This window comes from Triturus cristatus, chromosome 3_1, assembly GCF_964204655.1.
Source record: "Triturus cristatus chromosome 3_1, aTriCri1.1, whole genome shotgun sequence".
In the NCBI taxonomy this organism is placed as follows: domain Eukaryota; kingdom Metazoa; phylum Chordata; class Amphibia; order Caudata; family Salamandridae; genus Triturus; species Triturus cristatus.
Window position 1 is genome coordinate 311,319,761 of NC_140583.1, and position 14,156 is coordinate 311,333,916.

Here is a 14,156-nt window from a genome sequence, read left to right on the forward strand (position 1 = left end):
GAAGAGCGAAGAAGTGATTACGGAGGCCCAGCTGCAGACTTTTTGGCACCAACCCTGCCTACCCCGACCATTGTGACAAACCAACTTGTCCTGCTACTGTGCATCTGCCAAGAACCTCGGTGGATTGCCAGCACTTCACAAATTGCCAGCACTCTCCCTTGAAGTAGAGGAGCAATTCCCCCACAGGCACCAAACAGCCCAATCCGGTCCACCGTTCTGCTTCTCCCCGGTCTCACCGATGTAGCAGCCACCCAGGAAGAGGTCACAGTGCTCCAGGAGGTCAGATCCATCTCCACATCAAGTGAGAAGATGTGAGGACCAGCCAGAGCCATACAGCACCAATACCCGGATACCGGACCCCTTGCAGCATCCAAAGCCTATTTAAGTCCGATCGGGACTCCAACTACTCCATGACCGAGCAGCCATCAAGGGATGTCAGCACCGCAGAGATCCACTTCCAGTGTAGTTTTTGTCCTCTCAACCGGCGAGACTGACAACCGCGAGTGTCCGTGGCGCACAAGCCCAGCTGAACACTTTGCACCAAAGCGTCGCAGACCGGGTACCCAAGAACCAAATGTGCTCCCTTGCTCCCAAGGCCCTCATGAACAGAGCTTCTGTTTGGAGCTCCTGGACTTGTCCCAAAGTCCACCTCTGCAGTCTGTGTCTAGGCGCCTCCCACACCTCTCCTTGAGTGTAGCGCGCAAAGCTACCAACCCGACCAGTACCTCTGCAACCGGGCAGGTAAAGACCAGCTGATGGTGGTTCTTTGGACCATGGCCCCCTACTACCTTAAGTCCTGAAGGGGAACCTCTAAAACCTATTGCAAGAAACCGTATGCAGTATATGCTTTTTTTAACCATAGGAAAGCATTGCTGCGTAAAAACGCATTTAAGTGAACATTTTACTTTCCTGTGAAAATCAATATTTTATAAAGTAATTGCTTTGTACCGAAGTTCTTGGTGTTGAAATTGATATAATAGACGTGTTATTTTTCTAAATTGGTCTCAAATTAATTCTTGTGTCTCATTTACTGCCTCTGTGAGTACAACAAATGCTTAGCACAACCCTCTGATAAGCCTAACATACTACCACAAAAGAGAGCGTTTGGGTTTGTTACCTGTGCCTCAGTAAACCAATAAGGGTTGCTTGGACTCTCCACACAGTGTACCTCGTTTTGGTGCACTATATAGAGAGCCTGCTTCCTACACACTACATAGCTTATTTCTTCAAGAACAGGTCAAACTATGTGTGACATATTTAAGTTTCAATTTACAGCCTTCCTATTCTGCCGTAAACGGCATCCCCATAGTCTTAGCAGCCACCCCTACTTCCCTTGTTCCCAGTTCTCCATATCTGGTTTAACAAAGTAATGGTGTTGAATTTTCCTCCAGCATGTTTTGAAAGGCTTGATTCACAAAGGCAAACTTACGCTTTAGTGAAAGTTTACTTTTTCCATTATTCACAAACTACGAATAAATAGGAACTTAATGACTGCGACGAGTCTGCTGTTGGGGCGAGAACTCCACACATAATAAGATAGGCCTGTCCATGGAAAAGGCGGAAATAAATTAGTCTCTGCTGTTCTCGTCTACCTGCCTCACATCAGTTACTACAGTCAACAGGGAGAGGTTGAAACTGAGAAACCAGGTTTGAGTCCCAGCATCAGCTCGACATCCTTGGATTCTGGGCAAATTACTTAATCTACCCAAGCCTAGGGCAAATTACTTAATCTACCAAAGCCTATACAAAATGAATGTGACCGTCTGTAATGTTTTCTGGTGCTCATGTTGAGTGCTACAATACCTCTGAGCCATGTTTGTGCTATATAAAACTGCATATATGTTAAGAAAGTGACACTGTTTTTCTAATTTTTGCTTTTACACGCTAGCATGCCGTCGTAACTTATACGTTATGCTAGGAGCAAGTAAAAAAAAAAAAAAGAGATGGATGGCAGACCTCTCTTAAGTACTGTTAAAATACAGGGAATGTCTAGAAAGCCCAGGGTGAGTGTAAAAGGTAGCCTAGGTCTGTGCTATGTCCTGCTTTCCAGCGGAATTTAATCAAAACATCCACAGCAAACCTATAGATAAAAAGGCAATTAAACGTGAGTTCTTTGTATTTTTGATAGTTCTGAGCTTCCAGCTTACTTGTTTCCATTGTAATGTTCTTTTCAAATGTAAGTCTCTCTCACACATATCTTTTTTTATTGATCATTGAGTATATATTTGTATTGCGTTTTTGGGAACATTGGAACGTTTTCTCTGAATAAAAGTATAAATGTAATTAATTTTTTGGGAAATGAAATAAATGGGATGGACAGCTATACAATGAACTAAAATGTAAAATGAAGTACAAAGATATACTGACAATAAGCTACCTCTTAAAAGGTCCTTAGCGATGAGGGATGCCGACTCATGTCAGCAATATATGTACATGTGCCTCCTCCTTCATACTAGATTTTCATAGACCACGTTTCACCAACTGTACTTCAAAATCAATATATTGGGGCCCAAGAAGGGTGAGGGTCAGAGCACACGTGGTGCTCTGGTCAGACTCTTGTGTTCCAGGACCCCCAAAGCCAATTTAGGTCTAAGGGTATGAGGATTCCAGCTTGTGAGGTTTTGCGGGCAGGGAATGAGGATTCCAGCTTGTGAGGTTTTACGGGCGGGGAATGAGGATTCCACCCTGTGAGGTTTTACGGGCGGGGAATGAGGATTCCACCCTGTGGTGTTTTACAGGCGGGGAATGAGGATTCCACCCTGTGAGGTTTTACTGGCAGGGAATGAGGATTCCAGCTTGTGAGGTTTTACGGGCGGGGAATGAGGATTACACCCTGTGAGGTTTTACGGGCGGGGAATGAGGATTCCACCCTGTGAGGTTTTACGGGCGGGGACTGAGGATTCCACCCTGTGAGGTTTTACGGGCGGGGACTGAGGATTCCACCCTGTGAGGTTTTACGGGCGGGGACTGAGGATTCCAGCTTGTGAGGTTTTATGGGCAGGGACTGAGGATTCCAGCTTGTGAGGTTTTACGGGCGGGGACTGAGGATTCCACCCTGTGAGGTTTTACGGGTGGGAAATGAGGATTCCACCCTGTGAGGTTTTGCGGGCAGGGAATGAGGATTCCACCCTGTGAGGTTTTTTCCCTCTACCTACTGTAAACAGGAGAAGTCCAACCTCTTTGAACCTGGAAACATCAAAATTGCAGCACCAGCACTCCTGGGCCCTAGCGGTGAGAATCCTGGTCCACAGTGGTTATAGGAGAGGGCCTCTATTGCGGTCCAGCTGATGTAAAAATGACCCACACCAACAATTAAGAGGGGCAGGCAGCATACCGGAACCACACACCAGCACCTCCCCGTGACTGAAAAAGGCTGTGGCGCAAGACTGGAGGAGTAAGAGATGCCCCAAGAGTTAGCGGCGTTCCAGGGAAGCACTGCACTTATCATGCCATAGGGAGAGGAGTTGGCCTAACGGCTTGGGCGGTCGCCCTCGAACCTGGGGCACTGGGTTCGAGTCTCAGCAATGACGCTGAATCCTGTGATTCTGGACAAATCACTTAATCTCCCTGTGCCTAACAAAAATGAACGTGCCCTCATGTAACACAACTGGTGCTATATAGAGCACTCTGATAAGTTTGTGCTATATAAAACTCCGTAAAATAAAAAATAAAAAAACGCCTGCCAAAGAAACCAATACAAGAAATACCCATTCGACTTTTTCTCTTGCACGGTGCCCTCTGCATAGGGACAGTAATAGGGAGATGATGGATGTTGTGTTTAGTCTTTAGGTAAGTGTTATGTGTGTATTGTTTCACCATTTGTGTAAAGACCATTCTTCTCTTCACCTACTAGAATGTACAGGCGTAGGGTGGAATGTCTGGGGTAGAATGCTGGTGGGATTCGAGCTGGGAAGAGCACGGTTGCACCGTTCCTCCTCGGACTACTTGCCGGTGCGAAGGGCCTTGAGCTTGAATAAAATACAGAAGAAAGCAATGAAGTTTGTCGAGTGATCTGTGACATAAGAATAAACACAGCTATTGAGGCTGATGCTTGGAAGTCCAGTAAGGAATGTTAAGAGACCTGCAGTGAGCCACATCAGATATCAAGAAGGCAGCCGCTATAGAAACAACAATGGCCTCAGTGACCAGATGCTGTCCTAAACAGAGGAGACAGTGCAGGATAACAAGAAAAGGACTGGCACGCTGGAGGCCGTGGTGACTGTGCTGCAGGATGATAACAGGAAGCTCAGGGGATACAAGGACTGCACCGTTCCATTTCTAGTTCGCATGGAGCCCCAGAGTGAATGCCTGGTAGACCAGAACTGTGCAGCCAACATCCCCCTTCTGAATTCCGAGAAATCTGGTGACAAAATCATAAAGAGTAGAATCAAGAAGATTTTTAATTCCAAGGACCTTCCTCTGGAGGCTAGCTCAAGAGTAATAGTAAGGAAGGCATGGGGACTCTCCACATTGAAACCGGGAGCTGCTAAGGAATGCCATGGAACTATCATAGCGGAACTTGGAGCCCCATAAAAAAAACATTTTCAGAAGGGCATCCAGTCGCAAGACAACCACCGTGGATGGTGACCCAATTTTGACTGATCCGGATTACAGGTGACAGAGAACATGAGACAGAGATTGCAGGTCATCAAGAATTAGCTGCTTAAATTAGACCAGAGGACATCTCTTTGGCACCTTGGCAAAATAAACATAATCGCATGTTTGCAAACAGATTCAAGCACCACAGACCTTCCCACAAGCAAAGAAAATGGAGTATGAATAACGTTTGTGGGATGAAACTAGGCACTGTTACATTGGACTAGACCAGAGCTGCAGCTGGGATTGGCTGAATGTATCATGCCACCGGGGTAGAGATAAAGGGAATCCTTTCAGTCGGAGGCTGAATGTGATCCCTGCTTGTGATGGAGGTTATCTGAGCTCACACCCCTCCCCTGCGCTCTCACCTCTCCAGTATCTCAAATGCTTTGGGAGGTGGGCAATAGGGGGAATACAGTGGGAGAACTCGGACATAATATTGTATTCCTTTACTTGAGTTATGTTCATCCCCCTGTGCTTTTCTGGAGCCCTTAGTTTAAGTATACAGGGTGTTACAATATTAAACATGATTTAATCCCAAAGTCAATATATTCTGTAATTGTTCTTAGGAAAACTACAGCCTTCTTCATGACATGTGGAGACAGTGAAATGCTGTGCCAAATTGATCACCCTATCAAGTCACCTTAATCTCAGCAGGTTCTGGCATGGCTACCTGTGGTCATCCTAGGTATTAAACCTGATTATGATGCATCCTGAGAGCAGGGTTGTGTCCCAACTACAAATATTAGGGTGTAATGATCATGTCCTCCTTAGAGGTTTTTCTAACATAATTTATTGATGACTTTGAGCAAATGCTTTTCACAAATTACAGTGTTGGCACTAATTCTTCTACTTTTAAATTGACCTGGACCCCTAAACTCTAACGAGCCTGTGCACATGGCCTGCAGTTAGTTCCAACATGCACCCTCAGCTTTGCCAGTACACTTCACCAATGACATGCAACATGTGCTTATACTGCATTGCCAGTCTGCCTCATCCCTGACCAGCACATATCCTGGGTACATACAGTTGGGCCAGTGTACATCAATGCTGACCAGCACATTCCATGTGCTCATCCTGCTCTGTGTTTGCAAATTAACCTTGATATACATGTACAACATGCACACACATTATAGGCCTCACCTTGATCTACAAATACCATGTGCATGCAAAGCCCTATTGATGCATCTCAAATATGACCTGCACGTACACATAGTTCTACCAGCATCCCTCTATCATGATCTGTTCATGCTCTATGTGCACTACACTCTTGTAAGTGTATCCCATTTTTAACCTGTACGTCTACAACTCCACTGCACCTCACTCTGAACCTGTAAGTACACTGTTCACACAAAACCTTATTGGTGCACTGGATGAAGCAATCTCTTTATACGATATACCAAAAAGAAGAATATTGTGCAAAGAGTCCAGGTATACCCTTACTAGTGGACAGGCGCTTGCTCTAGCAATCCCAAGATGCTCTTTTAGGGGGTGGTGTGGCCGAGCAGCCTTAGCCTTATCAGAGAGGAGTGTTGGACACAATGCACACAATAGTCAATAAGTGATGCACACAACTCAACAAAGAGATCCACATAAACTTTTACAAATAATTACGTACCTTTATATATGCTTAGGCACCAGAATCAATACGATTAGGTAAGTACGTTTTGCAAGAGAAATACTTTTACATTTAAAAAGTCGACACTGGGAGGAAAAACAAGTATGGATTTCAGGTAGAGTACAGCGACTTATGAGTTCAAACTCTTGGACTTAAGCGGAGTATGGGGCAAGGTCCAAGGCAGCACCAGCAGATCACCTCCCGCAGCACTAAGGCGGCTGGGTGCAGTGGAGCAATACAGCGTCGGTGGCCAATGTTAGTCAATGGGCATCAGTCTGCGGGAAAAGAGGCTGCAGGTTTGGACTAAGATTCCAGTCGGGCTAAACAAAGCAGAGGGTTCAAGTCTTGCGATGCTAGGGGATGTGGCGACACAGTTGGTCCTCTTCTTTTCGGGCCGGGATGCCCAGGTGCAGAGGGTCTTTGAGGTGTTGGGTTTCTTCGTTCGGGAGCACTCACGGTTGAGGGGCCTGAAAACAGAGGCTGCAGGCGGCGCCGGGGAGTTCATGAGGGTTGAAACCAAAGTGGACTCTGTCTCTTGAGGGCTTGGGGACCACGTTGACACAGTTGGCCCACTTCGACTCCGGCTGGGGATCTCGGTTGCAGTGGTGCTTGGCGGGGTCAAATTTTGGCTGTTCCGAAGTCCTTGCGGTTCTTCTTGGGGGCCTGCAGGAAAGCAGCTCTGCTGCTCCACAGGTGTTCTAGAATCTTTATTGAAGGCAGGTAGTCTTCCTAGGCTTTGGAGGCACAACAGCTTACAGGACGAGACGACTTTGGCGCATTACGACAGGGAACAGCAGACTGTCCGGCAGGGCTGGTGCCCAGTCAATTGCTCATCTTCAGTTGTTGCTTTTGCGGCTCTTCTGTTCCCTTTTTCTTCGTAGGTCAGCAGGATCTGATTTTCTGGTGCCAGGGCCTACCCTAACAACTGAATTAAGGGCTAGGTGGCTCGGGTGCAGTGGTGCTTTCAGGTACAAGGCCTTTGTGGTCTGGCCCGTTCACATCTTGGTCATTGGTACTTCTAGGATGCAATGGGAACATCTATGCTGCTCCGTGGGAGTTCCTGAGTCTTTGGAGAAGTGCTGGTGGTCCTCCTAGGCTTTGGAGCATCAGCAGCTTGCAGGCTGAGACGACCCTGGCGCAATTGTCAAAAAACAAGCAGGCAGGGTTGGTGCCAAGGCATCTTCTTCAGTTCTTGCTTTTCACGGCTCTTCGGTCTTTCTTCTTTTGGTTGGCAGGATCTGCTTTTCTGGTGCCATGGGCTTCCCTAAATACTGAATTTAGGGGTGCTGGGGAGTATTGGGTAGTAGCCAATGGGCTACCTACCCCTGTGGTCACTACGCACCGTATATAACAGGATTTATGTGGGAAGTGGGTATAACTCTGTCCCAGAGTTCCTAAGGGTGCCATTACCAAGATGGATAACCTTGAAAAGTCGCTTCCACTTCAGGTAGCCCACCTTAGGGATGGTACTAGCCGCACGATGGACACGCCTATCTCACTACTAATTTTGCCATCTGTCCAGGTGCCAAAGGGCTCTGGAAAAAGGGGGTCGGCTTCCTCTCCTGTGAGGGAAGCCAGATTTGAGTAACCAAAGGTGGTGGGCTCTTTGAAGCTCCCCTGTTGTGGAATGCTAATCTGCAAGACACCGTCTACCCGAGCAGACTTTGCTTCTGACCTCCTGAGAGGCCTTTATCCTTGGGGGTTAAAAACTTGTCTCTGGTGGCAGGCTGGTGAAAAACAGTCAGTCAGCACACCAGTAGCTGGTAGGTTTTCCGGAGGCACCTCTAAGTGCTTTCTGTGTGAATGTATTAATAAATCCAACACTGGCATTGGTGTGGGTTTACTAATATGAGATGTTTGATACCAAACATCCCTATTTGCAGTGAAGCCATAATGTAGCTGGGAGACTTGTTTTCACTAGTGTTCAGCACATGTACTTAAAATAGCTTCCCTATTCACTTTTACTGGCTGCAATAGAGCTGACCAGAAGAGCGGCATATCTGCTCCTACAGATATGTCCTCACATGTAGTTTAGTGCACCGTGCCTTAGGGTTGTAAGGCCAGCTGTAGGGGTGACTTAACCATACTGCATGCAGTGTTTGTGGGCATGGCACAGGGGTGTGTGCCATGTTGTGTTTTCACTTTGGTCTGCACCAAGACAAGCAACCTGCAGTGGCTGTCTGTGTGTGTTTGGTAAGGGGTCCTTTAGGGTGGCACAATGTGTACTGCAGCCCTTAAGGACCCTCTTTAGCCTCCTTGCCATAGATACCAGAGGTACCACTTATGAGGGACTAACCCGCTGATGAGGTTTTTTGTGGTGTTCTTGTATATAATGTTGAAGTTGCTCATGTTTGCCATGGCTACAGCCCAAGTGTGTGTCCCAGTGGTTCATTTGTAGACTGTGGATTATCTTATGAAGCATGCACTGATAGATGTTGGCTCTCGTGAAGAAGGCCTTTATTTGGGGGGATGTTAGAACTGCATTAAAAAATTATGTTCGGATTCTTTAGTGGTTGTGTCTGAGCTTTCCCCAGGGTTACTGGTGACGGTGCTGGGAATGAGGAAGCATTAGACTAAAGCAAGCCCCATAGCAGCACTGATATGCCTTATTGAAGCATACATCTCAAGATATAAAACTACACAGTCTGGATCATTAAAGAAGTGTCTCCATGGACAAATTTGTTAATTAGTATTTTTGGAAGCTTGTTTGAAGCAACACTGCAAACAGAATCAAGTCTAGCCACTCACAGGCTACCAAATTGGTTCTCTTTTGTTAAACCGTGCTTACTGCTGGGGTTCAGCGTGTTTCTTAATGCTCTCATTTTTGTCAAGCAAGAGAATGAGGCACAGATAGACTGCCAGGATTTAACTGTAAGAACACTTTTACAGCTCTTTCTCGCTCTTTATGAGGTCCAAAGTGCTTTCAGGTTGATCAATTATAGCCTGATATAGAGTCTGGCAGGGAGGGAAAACCACATTATATCGGCAATCCTTCCTTTCAATGATGAGTGGAGGTGGGGGCTGAGTACTAGGTTTAGCAGACCTTGTGACCTGTCTGCTAAAGGAGCGCCAGTGCACAGTGATGTGTCCCACCCTATTTAAAGCAGGTTGATTGTTTTCCTTTTCGCTTCCCAAGCATACAAATCTAGTCATGGAAGACATGGGCACTGAAAAGGTAGATTGGCCACACATGCATCTCTCATCTATTTATTAGCTATATTGAGAAAACAAACTACTAGTTTAGGAGTTTATATTTTCAATGCAAATTTTCTTCCTGAGCAGATAAAAAATCAAAACAAAAACCTTTTTATTGCAAAAGTAAACATTGAATTATGAGGGCATTCATATTCACAAAATTATGCATCGAAATACCTTACAACAATGGGTAATAAAGTCAATTTACAAAACATATTCTTTCCCTCCTGATCCACGCATTCCCATCTCCCTCGTTAGGCCTCTTCACACAACTGTCTTTGCCCACTCCGGTCCACTAGCATGCATATCATTCCCCTATACTCGTTCATTTCCCCAAGATTTTGGTCCATTTGTGTGGGCAGTCTCTACTCTCACAAAATACCCTCTCTGCAAGCATGCACCAGTCCATATCTGCCCTCTACTCGCTCAGCGTCGGGCTGATACAACTCGCCACAACTTAGCTATATTGCGCTTGGTGACCATGAACCCCAATGTCACCCAGAGGCGTTCTGTACTGGCTAGATCTGATTCTTCCTATATGTTTAGGAGACACCAATTTGGAGATTTAGTCGCCTCTATACTATACATCTCTCTCCTACAGGTCAGCACCGCCAGTCGTCTTGAAGTATCGGACATCCCCATATCATGTGGAAGAAGCTGCCCTTTTGGTCGCACCTCCTAGGGTATAACGGAGAGTCCGATGTTTTAAACAAGGCAGCCGCTTGACAAACCTTCAGTGCTGTGAAGAGAGACACTGTAATGGTGTTTGTTTTCAAAGCATAAAGATCCCCTCCATGGAGGCGGGGATCTCAATCGGTGAAATGGCCCCTGCTAGACTAATAGAGGCCACTGCGCTTCTCCACCACCCAGCAGGCTATCTTCAAGGGTATAATGGACCCTATAAATATATACTCTGCTGTCATGTGTTCCCTATGGAACTTATTGTAGTTTTCCCTATGTCAGCCTAATTGTGCACGTCATAGGCCACTTATGCTTTGCAAACGTTACAAAATATTATGCTTGTTTTTGTGTCACATTGTTATTTTGCAAATAGGCTGCACATGTTTTCGTATTTTGTTCACCTGCTGGGATTTAGTCGGAACATCTCATGCAAGGTCAATCAACACTGCTCCTTATTTTTCTCTGTGGTTGGACACTAGCACCCAGACATAATAAAGAAATCCAGCTGCTGTTTTTGAACACATAATGTTAGAAATGGTGGTCTCGAGTTGGCAATGGTTTGCACCTTTGTCCAAATAGGGGACCTTTCTTCTAGTCAGGGTAACAGAGATACACTGCTAAAATAACCCCTGCTTACCATCTTAGTAGCTTGGCACGAGCAGTCAGGCTTAGCACAGATTAGCAGTGGTAAAGTGCTCAGAGTCATGAAACCAACAAAAAGAGGTCAGAAATAGGAGGCCAAAAAGCAAAAAGTCAGGTCTAACACATAAGTTTTATCATATAACCAGGGACTTGCTGTTTTGAAAAACAGAGAGCGAAGACAAACTCCCAGAGGAAAGGTCCAGAGAGGAGAGAGCTGCACCAGCTGAGATGTAGAACAACTACCTATGTATGCCAGGTATGAGGTTCACCACTATTCAGAGAGATCTATAATATGTCACTGTTTACCATAGTGAGGGAGGGCTTAGGCAAATCTGTCAGCTAATATGACAGGGCTTTCCATTGTGTATAGTTTCCTAATTATGCTAATCACATTGTTGACATGCATATGCTTTCCAATTGTAGCGTAGTTGCTCCATAATAGAGCACAATAGTTTCTATAAATATTGTAAGCTTTCTTAAGTTCTCATTTTCATTTATTGTGGACATGTATGAGTGAGACAACAAAAGGTAATGACTTGCTACCATGATCCGAGAGTCTGGAGTGTTATGTTCTCGGGTGCCAAATCACTTGTCTCTCTGGGAAAGTTTGGAGGACAAGTGAGGCACTGTTAGCTAGTCGAATTTTGGCACACAGGTACTGATGTGGTATGGTGACTCAGTCACTACATACTGATGCTCTATGGTCTCAGGCATAGTTCTGTTCCTGAGCAAAATCCCTGCAAAATGTGTATGGTTGTAAATATGTTCTGGTTGACGAGTGGCATAATTAGTATGTTTGTGCAATAGGTTCATACTACTGGTCCAATTATATTGTGCCAGTCATGCCACACTGCAATACTGAATGAGATCGAGAGCATATACGTGTGTGCATGCAGACACCACCAATAAGTAGTGGGCATTATATTGGATACTTAAACAGGACAGCTTGTGTCTCTTGCTCTTCTACCATATTGCTGTTTCACCTTTGGACACAACTCACCTATCTCCTTAAACTCCTGTACCCTCATGCCAGACTGTAGCTTCGGTTCACTGATCCGGATGTTCTTCACTTCAGCATCAGTGTTGTTGGAGAACTGGATCTGAACAGCAACCATGTGAGGGTCTGGGGTGAAGGGCTGGCGACTGAAGAAATACTCCACTGACAGACCCTCCCCTGTCATCCGGTGAAGTAGCTCATGAGTCTTCACTGCACTGAAGATGGGGCTAATGACCTAGGGAACACAGGTGGTAAAAGTTGGGATATCACGGTGAGGACAATATGAAATATAGATTATCTGAAGAGTATGGTAGAAGTTAGGAATATATGGAAAACAGAATGCCTAACGTGCCTCTGTCAGTGTCTCCCAAACCTCACCTACAGCACCCACAATTGTTCTATACCTACTTGGCCTTACCTTTTCATCAGAAACATGAGCTTCAACAACTACTATTATTCTTATGCTGGAACCACACACCGCTTTGAAATCTGAGTTGAAGCATTTACAACTTTTTAAATGGTTTTCAGCACCTTTAAGTACTACTCTACTGTGGACCTACACAGCTACATTAATGGGCATTAATCCTGATCTGAAACACGCCACACAAACTCATGGGTGCCCAGCGGGGGACTATCAGGACTGGGTCCATGCCGGAATTGCAGGATAACCACCGAATTTGTTTTTGACTTCTGCTTAGGTTAATTATAAATAAGATTTCCTGATGTTTCTTTTTTGTGCATTTAAATTGTGCTTTTCAGGTATTTTCCTTACTTTTGGGTTTACTGCAATATGTGTGCAACACAAAATGAACAAGAATGGAAGAAGCATATTCACTGATATTTCTGGATATCAAAACACAACAGACTAATATCAGACCATGTTTTTATGAAATCCTTCTTTTCTAACAAAGCCACATTTTGTCTCATTGGTTTTTTTTTTACATGACACTATTGTTTGTATAAGTGCAGGGAAAACTGTGTTTAACAGTGTCCTGTTTTCACTGATAATGGCAGTTTAAGCTTGTTCATAAGTTTAAACTTAAAACAGAACATCTGAATTATCACTACATTTATTTAATGTGGATATTCAGAAAATCTGGCATGGGTATAAACCATGCAAATCTGGTTGGCTGATCAATATATGTCAGTACATACTACTTACCAATATGATTTACACAATAAATATGTCAGAGAGTGACAGAATCTTAGCGGTGTCACTGGTAGTTGCATCGAGAAGCGCTAGCAGTTACCAGTAGCAACCTTAAAACATTTTGTTTGTGCTCTGGCACTTACGTTCTACAATTAAGTATTTACTACAAAAGTACCCACATATACGTTTGTACTATAATAAGAACTAAGCCTCGAATGATCAGAGTACTTTACAATGCACAGGTGGAGCAAACTGTTGGTCTCTTATAGAAAATAAAGAGAGGAATAAATAGTATTTGTGAAGTTTGTAGATCTGTTCATAGTTCCGTAGTTGTCAATGCATTATAATACAATAGGGTGTATGTTTCAGAATTGGGACCTCAAATAAAAATCACTAGTCATGGATTATGGAAATGCTGCCTAATCTACTCTTGGACCTAAGTACAGTCTCTGCAATGCATCTAATCCTTGACCAACAACACCTTGCCCATCTCTGCCAGGGCACATCCGATGAGCCACTTCAAAGTCTGGTGCCTCCTTATTAAAAATAAGTTATGCAATGCACTAGGTCTTGAATTTACGAAACTCTTGAAAATGCGAGACCTATTGCTTTGCAAATGGTTGTTTGCAAAAGCGCCCCATGTGGTGCTTTCAGGTTAATGGCATTCACGCCCTTTTCCTTAGATGCGGCTTATCTAAAGAAAGGTGCGCGGCTACCATTAACGTGAAAGCGCAGCATTGGTCGCTTTTACAAACAAAAGTTAAAAAATAAATTAATAAAAACATACGCGCCCGTATTCGGCCCTGCTTATAAACCATTAGCGCGGCCAACGCTGTAGGGTGCCATGCTATGAGAAAAAAATAAAGCCTTAGGAGAGAGTGTGGTGAAAAGCATTTAACAAAACAGTGCAAGGAGGCTGTAATTAAAGCTTACCGAGCACCAACACACCACGTAACAGGGGTGTCCTCATGTGAGGCACAAATGAAGACAAGGCATTATTAAGGAGGGACTAGCAAGCCTATTAACAAATTAGAAGCCAGCATTCACCAAGGACAATGACACAAGCCAATGAAAAATATGGGCAGAGAGTGGGCAGAGGTTTAAGTCCCTACCTGACTACGGTATGCCTGCAGAGCAGCGAATGCACTGCCCAGGCTCGACCTAATAAATCTTGGTTTCAAAACTAATTAAAAAACGTAATAAGAATAAAGCTGAGATTCTAGTGCATTACACAAGAGGTCTAGATGTAATAATCAATGAAAAACTATGTGTTCTTC

At 44.6% G+C, this 14,156-nt stretch overlaps 1 protein-coding gene across 7 annotated transcripts in view; it reads right to left on the bottom strand.

Annotated features, from left to right (window-relative positions):
* The window catches only part of AP3B2 (adaptor related protein complex 3 subunit beta 2), a 405,963-nt gene that overhangs the window by 61,167 nt on the left and 330,640 nt on the right, over positions 1-14,156 (bottom strand). For all 7 annotated transcript variants that reach the window (XM_085644011.1, XM_085644012.1, XM_085644009.1 and 4 more), the window contains one exon: positions 11,733-11,964. In XM_085644011.1, the coding sequence (XP_085500137.1) occupies positions 11,733-11,964 (232 nt within the window). The remainder of the gene's footprint in view (positions 1-11,732; positions 11,965-14,156) is intronic.